The 19,850-nt window shown below is 44.5% G+C and overlaps 1 protein-coding gene across 1 annotated transcript in view; it reads left to right on the plus strand.

The window, feature by feature from the left end:
- AR (androgen receptor) overlaps positions 1-19,257 on the plus strand; it is a 223,131-nt gene extending 203,874 nt beyond the window's left edge. The window contains exons 5-8 of the mRNA XM_033137128.1: positions 7,284-7,428; positions 10,953-11,083; positions 12,466-12,623; positions 15,130-19,257. Coding sequence (XP_032993019.1) covers positions 7,284-7,428; positions 10,953-11,083; positions 12,466-12,623; positions 15,130-15,285 — 590 coding nt within the window. The 3' untranslated portion in view covers positions 15,286-19,257. The remainder of the gene's footprint in view (positions 1-7,283; positions 7,429-10,952; positions 11,084-12,465; positions 12,624-15,129) is intronic.
- The last annotated feature ends 593 nt before the right edge of the window (positions 19,258-19,850 follow it).

Here is a 19,850-nt window from a genome sequence, read left to right on the forward strand (position 1 = left end):
ATTGGTTTGGGTCCTACCCTCCACAGCAGGAAAAAAACAAGCTTGCTCCATCTTCCATAGGGCAGCCCTTCAGATAAGGGCAATCCATTCCAGCCAAGCCAAGAATGCAAAGTCCTTCCTTTATTCTGGGTGTTCCTGAATTCAATAATCTTTGGAGTTTACTACTGCTCATGATCAGATGGATTTGGTGCATTATGTGCAAGTTAACATGCGGTTTGATATATGGAGCTGATACAGAGACCAAGGGACTAATCTGGAAGTCTCCTGTGCAAATCTCACTTCTGCTCTTAACTCTTTCAGGCAGGCTTCTCTCTCCCTCTCTTAACCTCAGACACACACACACCTCTGTGTTATACAGATGTTAATGCCTGCCTACCTCACAGAGATGTTGTAAGGGTGGCATTGTGATAGCTCAGATTAAGCACTTTGAATGCACTAAACCACTATATAAATGGTAAGTATTATGTTATGAGTCTGTGTGGTGTGGTCTAGGACATGAGATAAACCAGGGTTCAAATCCCTACTTAGCCATGAAACGCCTTGGACGTGGCCTTGGATGCCAGTCACTTCCTTTCAGCCCAACCTACCTCACCGGGTTGTTATGAGGACAAAATGAGAAGGAGGAGAACTATATATACCACCTTGAGCTGCTTGGGGGGCAAGTGCTGTATAAATGCAAGATATCAAACCAATTGCAACAAGTGATTTTATCCTCCAAGGAGTTAGTTTGCAGACAACGTGACGAGAAACACTATGTAGAGTGTTACCCATTGCCAGAATGCTTTGCCTCAGATGTGGACATCATTGCTACAGAAGATCCCAGGAAAGAATGTTCCTGGTTGCTGCCCAGCAATTGCTTGAAAGAAACCCTTGAAATTCTATATGACAAAGATTAGGCTATCAAAATCAAGACAGTCAGAAGACAAGATACTTTGTGCACTGGGATTTATGGCTGCTGGGTTGTGGGAACACACTGTGCACTACAGGAAATGGCAAAGAAGGAAGGTGTTGTTTGCTGACTGGCCTGTCAGATGTTAAAAAGCATATTCTGCGTTATCACATGCAGCTTGACATGCATGGCCTTTTAAATGGCAAGGCTATTTAAAGTTTATTGCAGGGCACCTCAGGTGAATGATACTGTTTGTTTCACATTCTTTGTGGCCCCCAGAAAAAAAACGCTTCTTTGTGGTCTGTGTGCAAGTGTGACACTTGTGTACAGAAATGTGTGTACATGTGTGCATCTTCAAAACATTATTGCTTAAGACTTTAAACCAGTGTGGTTCCCCATCTTTTCTGCCACCCTCTTGGTTCCATAAGCTCATGCCCAGCATTCCCTAATCTACCCCATACAAAGTATTATTTAGAAGAACAGTTTGCATGACCCACTAAGCAGAGCTGTCAACCTTCCTTTTTTCTTGCATTGGGAAACGGCCATAGCTGTCAACTTTCTCTTTTTTTGCAGTGGGAAACGGCGCTAGAATAAGAGAATTTCCCGCAAAAAAGGGAAAGTTGACAGCTATGCCACTAAGGAACACAATAAAATTCAAAACTGTTAATTGCACATTTATTTAAAAAGTAAACATAAGCAAAAATAAATACATGTTCTGATCTAATCTTGTAGTAAAAAAAAATGCAGCAAAGAATATTGCATGAAAAATATTTTTACACATAAGGATGAAGGAGATTTATTGCATAAAATATTTATTATAACTACTTTCCAGACATGTCACATCCTTCACCTACCACAGGTGTACAGTAACTCATTTATAAGGAAATAAATTATTACCAATAATTGACTATCTTGTGACACCTCAGAATTGTAAATGCAAACAAACGCGACCAAAGAAGATAGCTCTGAAAGTGATAAAAGCAACAAAGCTTTAAAAATGAAACGAGGAAGGTGTTTTGCTCTAGCCTGTAGCCTGCTCAATCATAAATACAAGATCAGCATGCTCAGAGGGGGTCTGCCTCCAGAGCTCTGCTGCTGCCCCCTTGCTTCTTAGTGGGGGACACTAATTCCACTCCTCTGGGGGTGCTACCACCCACTTTGGGAACCACTGTTCCAAATGTACATTAAAGCTTAGAATTGTAGAGTTGGAAAGTACCCCGAGGGCCATTTAATCCAATCCTGTGCAATGCAGGAATCTCAACTGCAGGTGCTTAAATTAAGCAGCTAAAGTTATGAAATAAAATACTTCAACGTGCATATAAAGAAAGTTGGCTAAAGAGTTGACAGAAGAAGTTTAAATCTAGAATGAGGAGAGCTGCAACTACTAAGGCAACAGCTAGTGAAATTATGCTGTCTCTCTCTGTGTGTGTGTAGGCTTTTGGGGTTCGGATGTGCTTGTTACTTATTTCAGTCTAGGTAAGCGTCAAATGGCATAATCCTCAGCCACCTTTCCACTTGAGCAAAGCAAAGTTTGCAGCTTGCTTAGCCAGGACATACTGGAGGATTCTTTACATAAGGTGGCCTGCTCAATGCGTTGAATAAGATTCACGCATATGTTGAAGTCTGGAGAAATCTGCTCAAAATAGTCTATTATGTGTATTGTGCGCCTTGCTGGGTTCTGCAATATAAATAGAAAATTAACATGTGTAATACCAATAATAGTAGACACAATTAACAGAACTGTGTGCTTCAAGCTGCTTAACCAGCTATCCTTCCTCTGAATTCTTTCTCTCCTACCAGATTACCTATGTGAATCTATGTATACATGCATATAGGACTGGCCCACACATGAGGCAACCACCTCAGACAGCAGGATCTACAGCAGCAGCAGGTGCTGCCTCCAAGGAATGCATTGCCTACTGCTGTTGCTGAAGTAGCAGCAAGACTGTGGCATGTTCCTTGGAGACAAGATCTGCCTCCTCCTTGACAGCAGCCGTCTCTACAGCTGCCTTTTGGTGAATAGGAGGCACTGCTAGTCTCCTCCCACCCTAGGGAAAGAAATGGTGGGGGCTGCCCTCTAGGGTCTTTTGTGCTCTGCACCTGCCTGGCATAATTCAGAGCAGGCCCCTTCCCCACACACACAACCAGGAGTGCCAACTTGAACATAATCAGTCACTAGATGCAATGCATGCACACCATTTGAATGGCAATGCCAATTAACATTGGAGGGGCCGGCCCCCTCTAATATTTTATTGGGAGAACTGAAGGTACCTCAGCACCTAAGAGTTGGTTCATATGCACACAATGGCCTTTGATTCCCACTTCAACCATTGGGTATGGTTGATTTGATTTCTCCCCACTTTGTTCCCAATGTAGATCTTCACTGATCCCCTTTTCCCTGGCAGGGAGGGGTACCATATTGTGGTTTGTCTCAGGTGCCAAAATGTCATGAGCCAACCCTATATGTATGTATGTGTCAAGGAAGGGGTCACTTTCCCAAGTCCTCCCTCCAAGCTATTCATCAATCACACACAGGCACCAAACGGGTTACCAGGCTTTACAGTGTTGCCTCGCAAGATTAAATTAATTCGTTCCGCAAGTCTTTTCGTTTTGCGGAAATTTCGTCTTGCGAAGCACGGTTTCCCATAGGAATGCATTGAAATTTAATTAATGCGTTCCTATGTGGAAAAAGTCGGGGCTTGTTGCCGGCAGCAGCAGGGGGGGGATTGGGCCTGGCTGGGCCCAGCCGGAGCCTCCTGCTGCCTACACTGAGCGAGCGGGGAGAGCGATCGGCGAGCGGGGAGGGCAAGCAGGGAGAGTGAGCGGTGAGAGCAAGCGGGGAGGGTGAGCAGGGAGAGCAAGCGGGGAGGGTGATCAGCGAGCGGGGAGGGCGAGCGGCGAGAGCGAGCGGCGAGAGCGATCGCCGAGCGGGGAGAGTGAGTGGGGAGGGCGAGCGGCAAGCGGGGAGAGCTAGCGGGGAGGGCGAGCGGGGAGAGCGATCGATGAGCGGGGAGGGCGAGCGGCGAGAGCGATCGCCAAGCAGGGAGAGCGAGTGGGGAGGGCAAGCGGCGAAAGCGAGCGGGGAGGGCGAGCGGGGAGGGCGCCCCCTCCCCATGGGCCCAGCTCAAGCCCGAGCCACAGCCAAGAAGGGCGGCGAGAGCGGTGAGTGAGCAGCAGCAAGAGGAGGAAGCTGGGTGTGGGGAGCAGGAGCCGCAGTCAGGGAGAAGCCGAGGCAAAAATTGGCGCCGGACCTACCTCCTCCCTCCCAGAGTGGTGAGTGTTCTGGGGTTTGCGGGGAACTGAGGGCAGGCTCGGGAGCCCAGGGCAGGCTCGGCTGCTCCACCTTGGCACGTATGAGCCTCGGCGGTGGGAGGAGGTGAACTGCTGCTTCAGGTTCCCGCCGCCACTGCCGCTCTCCTTGCAGCAGCAGGTTCCGGCTTCTTCTTACAGTGGTGCCGCGCAAGACGAATGCTTTGTTTTGCGAGTCACAGCCATAGAAAATTTCGTTTTGCGAGTCACCTAAAAATTTGCAAAACCCTTTCGTCTAGCGGGTTTTTCATTTTGCGAGGCATTCGTCTTGCGAGGTACCACTGTATTGGCTTCTTCTCTGGCATCAGCTACAGGACATCAAACAGCTAGTCTAAAACACAGCATGTTCTCTCCCTCACCCAGCAGGGTGGATTTGATTTAAATCAAATTTATTTAAATCACTAGTCAACAAGATGTGGTTAAACAATTTTTTTATTTAAAAAAAAAACTTAGACTGAGTTTTAGCACACATTATAGGTTTTCTCCTCCAGGGAGAGAATATTGTAATGGAATCTCAGAGGAGCTATATCTCCCAGCAGCCCTGGCTTTGGAGAGGCTGGTCTTCCGTTTTCTAGAGGTGGGGAAAGAGATACAGTTGGTAGGCCTCGGCTGAAACAGGCTTGCAGAAAGAACAGGCTGAAGAGAAACGGGCTGGTGGAAAGCTGGAAAGGGTGTACCAAGGATTGGAGCAGAGAGCTTCAGGGATTCCTGCTGCAGGACTGAAGTTTCAGGTAGAGACTTTATTGTTTGGACAATGTCAAGCAAGCCCTGGGAAGAAGGGTCTGGAACCAGTGAACTCTTATTAGTTGTCTGGCAAGCACTTCAAAGTCTCACCAAGGACTTATAGATCCCAGTTACTATTTCCACCACCACCACAACTCCTTTGGATTTGATTCTACATTCAGGTGCTTATTCTGTACAGTTAAGTGTTAGTGCAGTTGTTAGGAACGCAGTGGGATTGGGAAGAGGTTTCCAGCCCTGAAGTGCCTTCAGCACTTGCCTCAAATCTGACTTGCACAATTATTACACACAGATCCCAAGACTTGTGGAGTATTCTGCTCACAAGGTTGCACTTTCATTTTCACTGCTTCACACTTAGCTACTTGTGCAGATCTATTCTACTCCAAACAATCTATTCATTGAACCTCTTGGAACTTAGCATTTAAGAGGTAAGGGGTTGATTCTGTGTATATAAATTTGCAAAGGAACAATGGGATTAAGGTTCTTCCCTTAACTCTGTATGTTCATTTTATAACATTTTTCCTTTGAAGAAAATGCATGTTATCTCTGCAGACACAAATTCACACTTTTGAGAACTGAAAAAACAAGCATCTGTGATATTATCTTCTTGTTAGAAAAACTGCTCCAAATAATCTTACAGAAACCTTTGGAAGAGCATGACATTGAATGGATTGATGGAATTCATTTACCAAAAAAATTAAACATTGCATATAAAGCTTCATGCTACATAATTAAAAACAAATCCTTATTCTGGTGAGTGGGAGGTGCTGCTATAGATTGTTCTCTTGGTCTTTCTCCTTCCTTCCACAAAGCTTCCTCAGATTGCACCACATGCACTTGTACTGTTCTCGAGACGCGACCTGTCCACCATTCTCTGTCTTGTAGCAAGCTACAGTCTTTCTTAAGATGTTCTGGCTGTTTGCAAAAGAAACACAGGCCACTCCGAGATGAGACTCTGAAACTTTCCTGCCTAGGGGATTTCCTCTTATTATCAAAGTCACTGTTTTCCCACTACTCCCCTTCGTAAGTTGACTTTCCAGAACTTTGCCAGCGATTCAATTTCATGTTTTTCACCAGTACCGCAGCATCTTTGGCAGTTTTAGGGTTCCAGTCCCGCACAAGTACCCGAAGATTTTCAGGCAGTACATGATAAAATTGTTCTAAAAGTACTAGTTATTTCAAATCATTAAAAGTACTTACTCCAGCAGCCCCAAGCCAATGCTCCATGTTCCGAGTCAGTGTATTCACAGCAACAAGAAAAGAAATTTGCGCCCCACCCTTATCCACTTTGAAAAAGCTTGACTGTAGGTCTCTGCTGACACAGCAAATTGTTGCAAAGCTAAAGTTTTAAAATTATCATAGTCATTAAAACTGGATGGTGACAGCTTTCCCATTACATCTGCCAATTTACCAGTTAACAAGGAGCCCAGAATTCTCATCCAGTGGCTCACGGGAACAATAAAGTCTTCACATGTAGCTTCAAAGAGTGCAAAATATGCGACTAAATCCTGTCCTTCAGTATATGGGGGAAACATACACTTGTCCCAATAAACACAATTACACCCCCCCCCCGAAATATATTTCTGGAGAGTAGTTTCTCTCGCTCCAAACCACTCTAGGTCTCGACACCCGACCATATTCCTTCTTTATGTCTCCACCCATTGCGTCCATTATCTAGCTGGCTCCCTTCCCACTTCTCACCAAACAGACAAGCATACTCTTCTGCCATTTCCCCTGCAATTGATGAACACTTTCCACCATCTAAACAGTCACTTGCCATTCACACTCAAGGTGCTGAAGCTCCAAAACTCCTGTTGGACTCCGCTATGACACCTGTCAAGGAGGGGGTTGTTTTCCTGAGTCCTCCCTCCAGGTTACTAATCAATCACACAAAGGCACTGAACGGATTACCAGGCTTTATTGACTTCTTCTCTGGCACCAGATACAGGAAATCAAACAGCAAGTCTAAAACACAGCATGTTCTCTCCCTCCACCAGCAGGTGAACTTGAATATTTGTCGGGGATGGGGAATGCTGGCAACCAGCCAGCCCAGCCCCATCATATGCTCCCACTTTCGGGACTAATTGTTACCACCTGCCTGAGGGGCCCCACCCAGCAATACTTGCTCACAGGATCACTACTTCATGACAGTATGCATGTGTACATCTGTATGTATCGAAATATAATCTTACAAATGGGCTGCTGGAGTTTAAATTATTAGCAGCATTGACAAGTTACTCTCATCTGGAGATGCTGACAGTGCTTTCTTAGGAAAGAATAGTAGCAAGCTTTGCATCCAGCCTGACAGCGTTTCTCAGACAGGTGTGCCTCTTTTCTTCCACAGGGTTCCGCAACTTGCATGTGGATGACCAGATGGCGATCATTCAGTACTCCTGGATGGGCCTGATGATTTTTGCAATGGGATGGAGATCATTCACCAATGTGAACTCTCGGATGCTCTACTTCGCCCCAGACTTGGTCTTCAATGAGTAAGTGCTATGAGGGAATGTGAAAAACTTCCCCACTTCCTCCATGTTATGCATCATTTTATAAACCTCTATCATGCCGCCTCTTACTTGCCTTTTCCCTAAACTAAAAAGTCCCAAACACTGCAACCTTTCCTCACAAGGGAGCCACTTCATCCTCTTGATCATTTTGGTTGCCCTCTTCTGAACCTTTTCCAGCTCTGCAATATCCTCTTTGAGGTGAGGCCACCTGAGATCCTATTACAAAACCAGCAAAGACCTGATGGTTTTATGTTGTGAACCGCCCTGAGATCTATGGTGTAAGGTGGAATGGAAATTTAATAAAGAAAACGATAAATTAATAAAAGTTGACCAAACCCATCAGGATGCATTAATGAACCAAACTAAAAATAGCATTTTTATTACACTTATTTGGTGGTGGGGTGCAGGGAGCAAGCCTTGTTCTGGGTCTCCAGGGATGTTTCTGAACAACATGACATTAATTCTTTCATTGGAGATTTTTAAGTAGGAGTTAGGCTGCCATCTGTCAGGGATGCTTTAGTTGTGATTCCTGCGTGTAATTGGACTAGACCCTTGAGGTCCCTTCCAATTCTATGATTTTTGCGACTCCGTCTCCATGCTCACTTGCCTCTGCCATTGCTGCCCCCACAACCCGGTTCCATCTTTGGGACCTGCATGCTTGGAATATTCCCTTGTGGAATCTTCCAGCAGACCGTGTCCCTTCATCTGTCATCTCATGAGCAGTCCTAGGACAGTACATGGAGCCCTTTGAGAGATAGAATGAGGCTTGTGCAAAGCCACTCATAAAAGTGGGTTACACCTTATAAACAGCATAGCTGACTGTGTACAGACTGTGGCACCAATCCTGTGTGAATAATGTCCAAGCAATTGATTTAGGAGACCATAAACCTTGACTTCTCCCTGCAACCAAACACTGAGAGTAGTGAGTACTTTTCCCAGAAGTCTGCTTCTGCTACCTTCTCTGAAAAACAAGATTCCCTATTTGGATTAGTGATGCATACCTGCGTACATAACTTTATTTGTATGCCACCTGCCCACAGTTAAAACCACACTCAATGCAGCTTACAACATGAAAAAACCACATAATTACAAACATAGCAAAAGTAGTCGTAAACAATAAAAAGCATCAAAAAGAATACAAATTGAAACAATTCCCACATAAATAATAACATCTAAAATAAAGATACAATAAAAGCAAACCCCTCCCCCAACAAAAAACCCTAAACAATACCCCAGCCCAGTAGACTTCTCAGCATGGGGTTGCCTTCTATCTGAAGGAGCAAGTGTGTAGTTTGGGGGTACAGCTGCATACATCTCTGTCACTAGAGGCCCAGGTGTCCTCTGTGACTAGGAGGGCCTTTTGCCAGTTTTCTCTGGTTTACACAGTACAGCTGAAGTCCATGTGTTTGTAACCTCGAGGCTAGACTACTGCAATGTGCTCTATGTGGGGCTGCCCATGGGTCTGGTTCAGAAGCTCCAGCTGAGGCAGAATGCTGCAGCCAGATTGCTGACAGGAGCTTCAGACTGAGGACAAGTGGCACCATTTTAAAAACAGCTGCACTGGCTGCCCTTCTTCTACCAAGCCAGGTTCAAGGTTCTTGTATTGATATACACCCCCCTGAACAACTTAGGTCCAGGGAACCTAAGGGACCACCTGAACCCTTATAATATCACAACTTGATCACAGAGATCATTGCGGGAGCGCCATTGGTCATTCCCCAAGTTGGCAAGGTTCATTTGGCAATGACAAGAAACTGAGCCTTTAGTGTCATCGGCCTAGTATTGTGGTGTACTCTGCTGTTAGAGATTAAACAGAGGCCTTCTGATTTCAACTTTTAAATGCCTGCTGAACATTTTTCTATTCTGCCAGGCCTAAACAGGCAATTAAGAGCACATCTCACACAATGGATTTTTTTTTAATGCTTGTTTTAATTTCTTTTTGGCTTTAACTTACTTTTAACTTTTTATTATTTTACTGTATGGTTTTATGCTTTTAGATTGTTGTAAACCACAGTTATATATATTTTATAATAAAAAATAATAATTGAAACATTGTGGAAGGAATTGGATACCCCGCTCTTCTGATCATTCCATCAGCACAAGTGTTCCTGTTAAAAGCAAGAAACTACAAGAAGGAAGCAGCTGGAGGGAATGACTCATGATTTCAGTTGTCTCTGTACTAATGCACAGAGTATAGGAAACAAGCAAGATATATATGCTATATGATTAGATCAGAGTACATATTCATTTTTACGTATATTTATTTTTTGAATAAATGTGCAATTCATGTCACTGTTTTGATTCTTTGTGTTATTATCTACTTTTGAGGGTTGTGCAAACCACTGTTCTGAGTAAATGCTTTTCATTGGGTAGGGTAAAGTAAGGTAGGGTAGGGTAGGGGGCCCTGGAGATGCATTCACAGAACCAGGCAGTGCCCCTATCCCAAGATGTTTAGAAACTGCTGTTTTCAAATTCTTGTGTCTGACTATAGGTGTGTATCAATAACTTTTGGGCCCTCCATCCTTTGACTTCCTACTCAAATTATGCAGAAAATACACATACAGCTCATTTAGCAATTAAACCCAGCAGGGATAAACTGAACAAGGAAAGCCGCTTGCTGTTAGTAGCACCACAGTGGGACCTGCAGTTTCAATATTAATTTATTGATGCAGAATGGAAGCAGAACAGCATTAACCAACCCTTGCCCATTCCCTTCCTTGATACCAGCTAGTGTTTGCAGCAACAACCAGGAGTCAGACCCTGGCAGGGCTTTGCAGGTCTTCTTGGGTCATTGAGAGGGATCAAAAGTTTGTGCTGATGGAAGTAATCAAGAAATGTGCCCTGTTCTGATGGCTTGCACACCAAATAATTGCATTGCATTCTTTAATGATTGCAAATTCTTGGGAGTGATGTTTTCCCCAAGGCATCAAGAAGGTCATGAGCTCCTTAGAATAACTTCCCTCCACCCTCCTGTTTTGCAATGTTCTCGTTCCTTGATTCCAGGACAGGTTGCCCTTAAGACTGCAGCAGAGATAGATTTCCAGCCAGTGTGGTGGAGGCTGGTGGGGTGCTATCTTTATTTTAAGAACATAAGAAGAGCCTGTTAGATCAGGCTTGTGGCCCATCTAATCTAGCATCCTATTCTTGCAGTTGACACCATATGCCCATTATAGGAAACTACTGAGCAGGATTTGAGCACGGGAGCTGTCTCCCCTTCTGTGGTTCCCAGCAACTAGGATTCAGAAGCAGTTCCGCCTCTGACTGTGGAGGCAGAGCATTGCCTTCATGAATTTCCGTAATCCTCTTTTAAAGCCATTCAAGTTGGTAGCCATCACTGCCTCATGTGGGAGCAAGTTACACAGTTTAACTATGTGTGAAGAATTCCTCTCTTTTTTCCATCCTGAATCTTCCAACAAGCAAGAAAGATCCATTTGCCTAATTGATCACTGATTCTCTTTTCAGTTTCTTGCTGACATTTGATAATTATCTCCTCCTTCTCCTCCCAGGTACCGGATGCACAAATCCAGAATGTACAGTCAGTGCGTCAGGATGCGGCATCTCTCCCAAGAGTTTGGATGGCTTCAAATCACTCCCCAAGAATTCCTCTGCATGAAAGCCCTGCTCCTCTTCAGTATTAGTAAGACACATTTTTTCATGGGGGGCTTTTTATTTCCTTCTCCCTTTCTTTCAAAAAAGAATAAAAGAATTGTAGAGTTGCAAGGGACCTCCCAAGGGTCATCTAGCCCTATCCTTGACAGATGGCCAGAGATACATAGCAGAAGACTGCTATACTGCACACACGGAGTATTTTAATCAACTATTATTATATTAATTGTTATTTATTTATTGCATTTATTTCCCCCCTTCTTCTCCAAAGAGTTCATGGTGGTGCACATGACTCTCCTCCTCCTCATTTAATCCCCACAACAATCCTGTGAGGTAGGTTAAGCTGAGAGGCAGTGACCAGCCCAAGGTCACCTAGTGAACTTAACTACTGAGTAGGGATTTGAACCATGGTCTCTTCCTAGTCCTAGTCCAACACTGCAACCACCACACCACACTGATTCTCAATAATTTAAGGTGTTGTGATTAAATCTCCTTCGTCATTTTATTCTGACAACCACCCTGTCTGGCAAAATCCTTGCTCTTACTACTGTTACCACTATTATTACCACCAGCATCATTATGCACCTAAATTCCATCCCATCTTGCATGTCATTAACTTATGCAATTTCAAGCATGTGTAGTTTTGAAAGCCAGATGGTTGAAATCCTGCAAATTAAATGCATAAAAGGTAGAGAGCTTAGAGAGCTTAAAAGTTCCTTTTGCACCAGGTTCTCCCAGCATGGAAAGTGATTTTAAGCTCTCTATACTTAAACCACAGAGCCTTGGGCCTGCTGATCAGAAGGTCGGCGGTTTGAATCCCCGCGACGGGGTGAGCTCCCGTTGCTCGGTCCCAGGTCCCAGGTCCTGCCCACCTAGCAGTTCGAAAGCACGTGAAGTGCAAGTAGATAAATAGGTACCGCTCTGGCGGGAAGGTAAACAGTGTTTCCGTGCGCTGTTCTGGTTCACCAGAAGTGGCTTAGTCATGCTGGCCACATGGCCCGGAAGCTGTACGCCAGCTCCCTCGGCCAGTAACGCAAGATGAGCACCGCAACCCCAGAGTCGGACACGACTGGACCTAATGGTCAGAGGTCCCTTTACCTTTTATACTTACTTACTGGGCTCTGGGATGCTATCACAAGATCTTGCTGGAACTCGGGCTGCCCTGCGAAATTTCGCCAGAGCCTCCCAGAGCCAAGGTGGAGAACTTAAAAGCTCTCTGCCTTGCTGGGAGGGGGGCCAGGCGCACTTGGCACACAGCTCCAGAAAGGTAAGATATTATCACAGGGCGGTTCCAAGCAGGTGGTTCAAGTGGGCACAGTTCTGCAAATAAGCGCCGTCTTGGAAAGTAACATGCACACAAGGCACAGCCATACTGTACATTGACTATTGTTCCTCTCTTTCTCCATGCACCAGTTCCAGTGGACGGGCTGAAGAACCAGAAGTTCTTTGACGAACTTCGGATGAACTACATCAAGGAACTTGATCGCATCATTGCTTGCAAGAGGAAGAACCCTACCTCCTGCTCGCGGCGTTTCTACCAGCTCACCAAGCTCCTAGACTCTGTGCAGCCTGTAAGTAAGAGGAGAAGGGAAGAGAAAGAGGGTTAGCCACACACATGGCACGATCTTTTGTTAATCTTTTGATCAAAACTCCACAGAATCTGCTGTTGAACTTGTGGGGTGGGGAAGTGCAGGGAGAGGGAAACAAACGCCAACAAACCTGTAAAAACGAGCACTGGAAGCAAATCTGCAGAAAGTCACTGTGACCTCACAGTCATTTCCTCCAAGAGAGAACTGTGCTGTCAAAGAGATAGATGTTTGTGGGAGGCTGACTTTTAAAGCCCTAAATGGCCTCAGCCCAGTATACCTGAAGGATCGTCTCCACCTCCATCATTCAGTCCAGACACTGAGGTCCAGCTCCGAGGGTCTTCTGGCGGTTCCCTCACTGCAAGAAGTAAAATTGCAAGGAACCAGTCAGAGGTTCTTCTTGGCAGTGGCACCCTCCTTGTGGAACACCCTCCCATCAGATGTGAGGGAGATAAAGAATTACACAACTTTTAGAAAACATCTGAAGGCAGCCCTGTCCAGGGGAGTTTTTAATGTCTGACATTTTATTCTTTTGTATATCTTGCTGAATGCCACACAGAATTATTATTATTATTATTATTATTATTATTATTATTATTATTATTATTATTATTATTTCAAATCTAGTACACATGCAGGGAAACATTCTTTAACCCCCAGGTTGCCAATGCCAAAGTATTGGTTATTTTTATTATTTTATTATTTATTAAATTTGTATACCACCCTATAGGTCTCAGGATTGTTCACAGGATAAAATCACAACATTAAAAACATTAAAAAACCACAACATTAAAAACAAAAAAGCATAATCAAAATAAAAACAAGAACAATCCAGTAACACACACCCAATACATTTTAAAAGACATTGGATGCCCGTCAAACAAATGCCTGTTTTTGCCTGGTGCCTATAAGTGTATAATGAAAGCATCAGGCAAACATCCCTGGGAGAGCATTCCACAAATGGGGAGCCATTGCAGAAAAGGCCGAGTCTTGTGTTCCCACCCTCTGGACCTCTTTGAATTGGGCCTAGAAAATAATTGGTAGCCAGTGCAGTCAGACCAGGATCGGTATAATATGCTCAAAGTCTCTTGCCCCAGTGAGCAACCTGGCTGCTGAATTTTGCACTAGCTGAAGTTTCCAGAAGCAGCCCTATGTATAACACTTTGCAGTAATCTAACCTTGAGGTTACCATAGCATAGACCACAGTAGTTAGGCTAATCCTAAATACATGTTTGTAATGGCACACCAAAATATGCATCAAAGAAGAATAAATAAATGCATTAGGCCACATTGTGTAAGAATATTAAGAGAAGCATGCATGAGAATTTGTGTACAATTTTTTGGCATAAGCTTTAAAAAAAAGCAGACTGATGCAGAAGTGGGGCAGACTGAACTTAAAGTTGGGAAAGTGAGGAACAGAGAAAAATCAGAACTGACAGATGCATCCCACTTAACAGCTCAGTGACAGAGCACCTGCTTTTTATTGTAGAGGGTCAGTCTCCAGCATCTCTCAGGTAGAGCTCCAGGGAGAAACTCCCTGCTTAAAACCCTGGAAAGCCACAGATAGTCAGTGTAAAGATACCAGATGGGCTGCCTCACCATAAGGCTACTTTCTGTGTGCATTATTGCACACCTTTCTCTTACACCAGAATGTAAGAGCCCTGTTGGATCAGGCCAGTTGCCTATCCAGTCCAGCATCCTGTTCTCACAGGAGCCAATAACAAAAAAGAAAACCTAGATTCTAGCCTGCTGGAGTCAAAAGTTGCTCCCAGGGTGCCTCAGTACGACCTAGGAAGTAATACCTAGTGGTTATTCCTAAGAACAGCAAAAGGTGCCTGCATGCCTGGTTTGACTATGCAGAAATGGCACCACTGTAGAATATTGTTATATGCCACTCCAGTCTCCAAGCGGTGAGAGATTCCAGGGGTTGCAGGTGCTTGCCAAAGTTTCGGTTTCCTTGGAATGAAGTTCAGTGGAGACTGTTATGTCTTTAGGATATATGCTTTCAGTTGTAAAAATATACAACCTGAGCACAGGCCGGAGTGGCTCACAGCATTAACACTCCAAATGTTCTTGCTTCTCCATTTGTCACAGTCTTAGATCCAGCTCAAATCAACCATGTCTCCATCTTCCATCCTGCTTTCTGCCCAGCTCACACCAAACAACACCATCTCTTGTTCTAGGTGAGGGGGGTGGAGGAAAACCTCTCCACCCACCCCCACCCCCCAGGCCTGGAAGGCCCCGTCCCTTAGTCACAGCTCTTGCAGCCCAGCTCATCTTTTTAGGATGCTGATCCTGGTGCTTAACTACTCAGCCACAGCTATCGCCTAGAAAAAGGGCTGGTTTGTTGAACTTGTTCTCATACCTTCTCCCCACCTCCGATACAGGAACCCAAGAACTGGAAGGGACTCAGGGCACCATGCATACTTACTCCCTCCAAAACCTACACCACTATAAAGTGACATCACCTCCTCTCTTTCCTCTTTCCTAGATTGCCCGAGAGCTGCACCAGTTTACATTCGACCTCCTGATCAAGTCCCACATGGTCAGTGTGGATTACCCAGAAATGATGGCAGAGATCATCTCGGTGCAAGTCCCCAAGATTCTTTCTGGGAAGGTGAAGCCCATCTACTTCCACACACAGTGATGGAGTGAGGGAGACACAGGAAGGGAGGAGCCCTTTGGGGCCAAGGCCCTGGAAGCCGCCGACCTTGTCCAGCCTTCACCTGCCTGTTATTTTTGCACTGCAGTGCCTTGGAATACTGTATATGCTACAAAGATATACAGTAATGACATAAACAGAACTAACCTGAGGGATTCTTTTCAGTTTCGGTGACTCCCCACCTGGGAATTCTCCTTTCAAGTGGGAGTTTTTTCGGCCTGTTTTGAAACAGCCCAGCATATGTGTGTGCGTGCAAACCCTGCACCTTCTCTACTTCTCTTTCCTGTTCTTATATATATTTTTAATCTGGTGTTGTGGCATGGTGCCAGGCGGCACTTGTTTACATTCTTGGGCTTCTGCATTTCCCACAATGGCTTCTGTGGCCCTGTACCATGATGGGAAGTCTGGCAAAACACACACACATCGTGTTTTGGGTGTTCCCTTCATTGCTGTTATATTCTCTCTTTTTAAACAAAACCAGAATCCAAGATGACAAGCAGGTTGCTCAAATCAAATCCTGGGAGTGGGAAGAACTTCATTTTTGGGGAGCGGGTGATTTTATTTTTATTTTTAAACAGTTTTTTGATCAACTCTTATCTTTTCTGTGCAGTGTGCTTTTCCCCCATTGTGTCGCAAGTCTCACTCTTAAGATGCAGGAGGATTTCCATAGCATATATGAGGACAGGAAGGGAGAACTGTCAATCCTAGACTCAAAATCATATGGAGGAGAGAATGTAGTGGAATCATACAACTGCAAAAAAAAAAAAAAGTGTGTGTGTGTGCCGGCACAGCTGCAGGCATCACACAGACTCAGATTCCACAGGGCCACATTTCTGCATGTGAACTAGTCTCAGTCCCAATCACGTTCCTACAACACGTGGCCACAAACCACTGCCTCAGATTCGGCTGCTGTTCAGTGTGCCTCTCCACTTAACTCTGAGACCCTTACAGCAGCATTTACCTGACACAAAGTGCCCAAATCCATACAGTGCTGTTCTTGTGCTCATGAAAAATGACACAAAGCATTACGAGGAGCTGGAAGGTAGTGCTTAACCCTGCTGGTGCCCTGAAGGTTACAGAGGGCTGTTTTACAGTGCAACCCTTTTTTCTTACTTCCTTTTCTTTCTGTGGACTATGAGCCAAAACTTTAAAAAAGTCACCCAATGAATGTGAGCACATTCCAGTTTTGAGCTTTTTGTTTGTTTGTTTTTTGTTTGTTTGTTTCTCCATCACGAAGGACACTCTCCTCAAAGGCAGCTCTGCAGTGCTCAGAGGGCCTCCATCCAGCTGCTTTTGTCACCTACACCAACATCCCTCCTCCCAGCTCTGCCTCCCACAAGTCAGAGGCACCTAAAGACCCTCTTGCAAGACTTTTCCTTGGAGAGCGTGGTGGGCGAGGGCCTCAGAAGCCAAGCCAAGTGAAACAAGGACTCTGATGCCCCTTTGGGGTTCCTGAGAAACTGCACATAACTATGGTCCTAACCCACTCCACTGGGGAGGAACTTGTGTTTTCATTATCTTTTTTAATAACATTGTGGTACATTGTAAAGAGAACATGTATTGGGATGGGGATGCGCTTTTCATTTTTGTGATTTCTGTAGTCGAGACTGACATTTGTCTAACAGGAGTCAAACAAACCTTAGAAACTTTCCTTGGTTGTGGGAAGAAGGGCCCTCAGTCTCAATAAGCTATCCTAGAGCAGTCCCTGGCCAGAAAATCTCACAGGATGACACAAATAGATTCTGAGCCGTCGTCTTTAGGGCGTCTTGATTTTTTCAGAAAGAATTATATGTGGGTTGTTGTTGGGTTGTTTTTTTTTATTGTTCCAGGTCATGTCATAGAATGGCTGAACTGAGCATGTGTTAAAAGCTCATTGGTTCTCCTAAGAATACCATTCACAATTATCTTGTTTCTCAACCATCAGTTTTATCTCCTAACCCTATTCTGTCCATGCCTGGCATCACAAGAAAATAATCAGAAATTGTTTTACTCCTTTGATTTTTGGATGTGGATTGTGATTCTCTAGCTCACAATCTTTATTTAGGTAGCGATAACTTGCTGGTCTTTAATTCTCAAAATGGCTTAAGGCTCCCCTCCCACTGCCATGAGCAGTTTCACCTGCCTCCTTGTTCAACAATGGCCTGGCAAATTGTGGCTTTGAAGGATCTTGCATACCTTTCACAAGCAATGGCTGTAAAGCTGCGCTTTGCAGTGATGCATTTTTAAAATGACTGTTAGCCATTATCCCACTCCTCCTACCTCCCTCAGAAAAAGAGAAAAGCAGCCATGGGAATACTCTGGGCAGTGGTCATTTTAATAATGTGGCTCTGTAAAGCTTATTTGGTTTGATTATTTTCAGTGATGTCACCTGCAGCTTTATTGAAATATGTTTAGAAGATGGGCTTTTCTTTTAATGTTCAGACTGTTGAGAAATTTGCTGCTTTTTGAGGGGAGGGCAGGAAGCACATCAGAAATCTTACTCTGTTTGCACCTTGAGGGGTTTTCATATTGTAGGGGTTTGGGGATGCTGCAAAAGGATTGGCTTGGCCAGGTGCTTCAAGAGATGACAGAACACTGAGAAGTGACAATGCAGCACCTTATTTTGGTCATGAAGTGTATGTATTTTGGTTACTTGATGCAGAAACAACCCTCCCCCCATGATGTTCAGCAGTGCTGGTTAAAAAAAAAATCATTCTGCTCTTTGCATCAAGCTGTTTTTCTTACAAATGCAGCATGTGGACGTGGACTCCTTTGTGGTCCTTAGGAACAAAAAAGTGGGGAATGGACAGGTAATGGACTAAGCACTGGAAATAGACATCAGAAGAGCCTGGCTGCTGGATCAGGCTCACCTAGTCCAGTCTCCTGTTCTCAGAGTAGCCAAATGCCCTTAAGGATCTAGCAGTACAGATAGACTCTGTGCCTGGAGGGTCCACAAGAGCATCAGAAGAGCCTCTTGGTTTAGTCCAATATGGGCCCATCTAGTCCAGTATCCTGGCCTCACAGTGGCCACCCAGATGCCCCACTGGGCCCCCACACATTGTGCCTAGTAGTGAAACCTCTGAGAAAGCTTTAGGAAGGATACATGTGTCATCATGAAGTTCCATTTGTTGACTCACGTTCTTTCAAGATGACTCAGTTTCACTTGTGGTTTGCCTGCAGAGAGTTAGCCGTGGGGAACTTGCATGGTTTGGACGCATGCGCACAGGTAACTCACAATTTGCACAGGGGTTGCATTCTGGATATGGCACATATATAAGAATGTATGCTCAAGCTCCTCCAGTGAGAGGAATATTACCTTCAGGAGCTGATATGCTGAACAGGTCTTACCCCCTTAACAAGGCAGAGAGCTTTTAAGCTCTCCACTTTGCTCACCAGGCTTTGGAAGGCTCTTGCAAATCTTGCAAGATGTCTAGAGAGAAAGCATCCCAGTCTCTGTGCAAGAACTTCCCAGAACCCAGTAAGCTAGGCAGAGAGCTTAAAACCTCTTTCTTTGCTGGGAAAATCCTGCACAGAAAGAGTTTTTGAGCTCTCTTCATTGCATGTGTTTAATTTGCTCAATTTCAGCTGGCCAGTTTAGGTTGAAATCATGCAAATTAAACACATAAGTTGTGGTGGTACCATATATCTCATTTTAAGCCTTTTCCCCTTCTGTGGGTTCAAATCTTTTAGAAAGGTCAGCTGGGCATCCAGTCATGCAGAGCAAGACCGCATACCAAGAGAACTGCTCCATGTTCTTCAAAAGTGGCCAAGAGTCCCCCAACATCTTAGAGACTCAAACCAAGTTTTGGGAAGTGGCAATGAATATATCTTACATGTATATAGTCAACAACTTTACACACCCTGTGTGGTAGCCTCTCACCTACGGAAGTGGGCACAGTGAACTTTTCAGCCCCCTCTGATTCTTTGCATTTTGTTGCTATAACTAGATTTGTGCAAGACTCACAATGCAGAAGGATGCATTGGCTGGCATTGAAGACTGCAGGGCAACCTCTGCCCACCTGTGCCCTAGAGCACCTGGTGGATCTTTGGATCCTGACTATGTTTTGAAGAGAGATTGATTCAAAATACCTGTATTGAATACAATGTAAAAAGGCCGGGGGGGGGCATTAGAACTTGTATTGGTGATGGGAAATTGAGCACTTACTTGCTCTGGTTTATTTACAGCAGACTACAGGTTTTTTAAAAGGGAAAAAAAACAGCTTGAGAAATACCAAAAGCATTGACTATGTCTTAGCCTTCAATCCTTATTTTTATTATGCAGTTTATGCATTGTTGTTATTATTATTATTATTATTATTCTGTGATTTTTTTAAAAAAATAATTATGCTTGAGTATGTTCTATTTTGTGAAAGTTTCCCTAGTTTAGTCTTTAAACTCACTGTGGCACAGACCAATCCAAACAGACTCTTCCAACTCACCTTCTGATAAAATTATAGAGCTGTAGAGTCCAACCCCCTTGCAGCACTTCCTGCCAGGCTTCACAGGATGTAGCCCCCCCCTTTTTTTTGGACTGCAGCAAAGCCAGGTACCCCCTGTCCCCATCTATTTGA

Source organism: Lacerta agilis, chromosome Z (genome assembly GCF_009819535.1).
Source record: "Lacerta agilis isolate rLacAgi1 chromosome Z, rLacAgi1.pri, whole genome shotgun sequence".
Classification (NCBI taxonomy): domain Eukaryota; kingdom Metazoa; phylum Chordata; class Lepidosauria; order Squamata; family Lacertidae; genus Lacerta; species Lacerta agilis.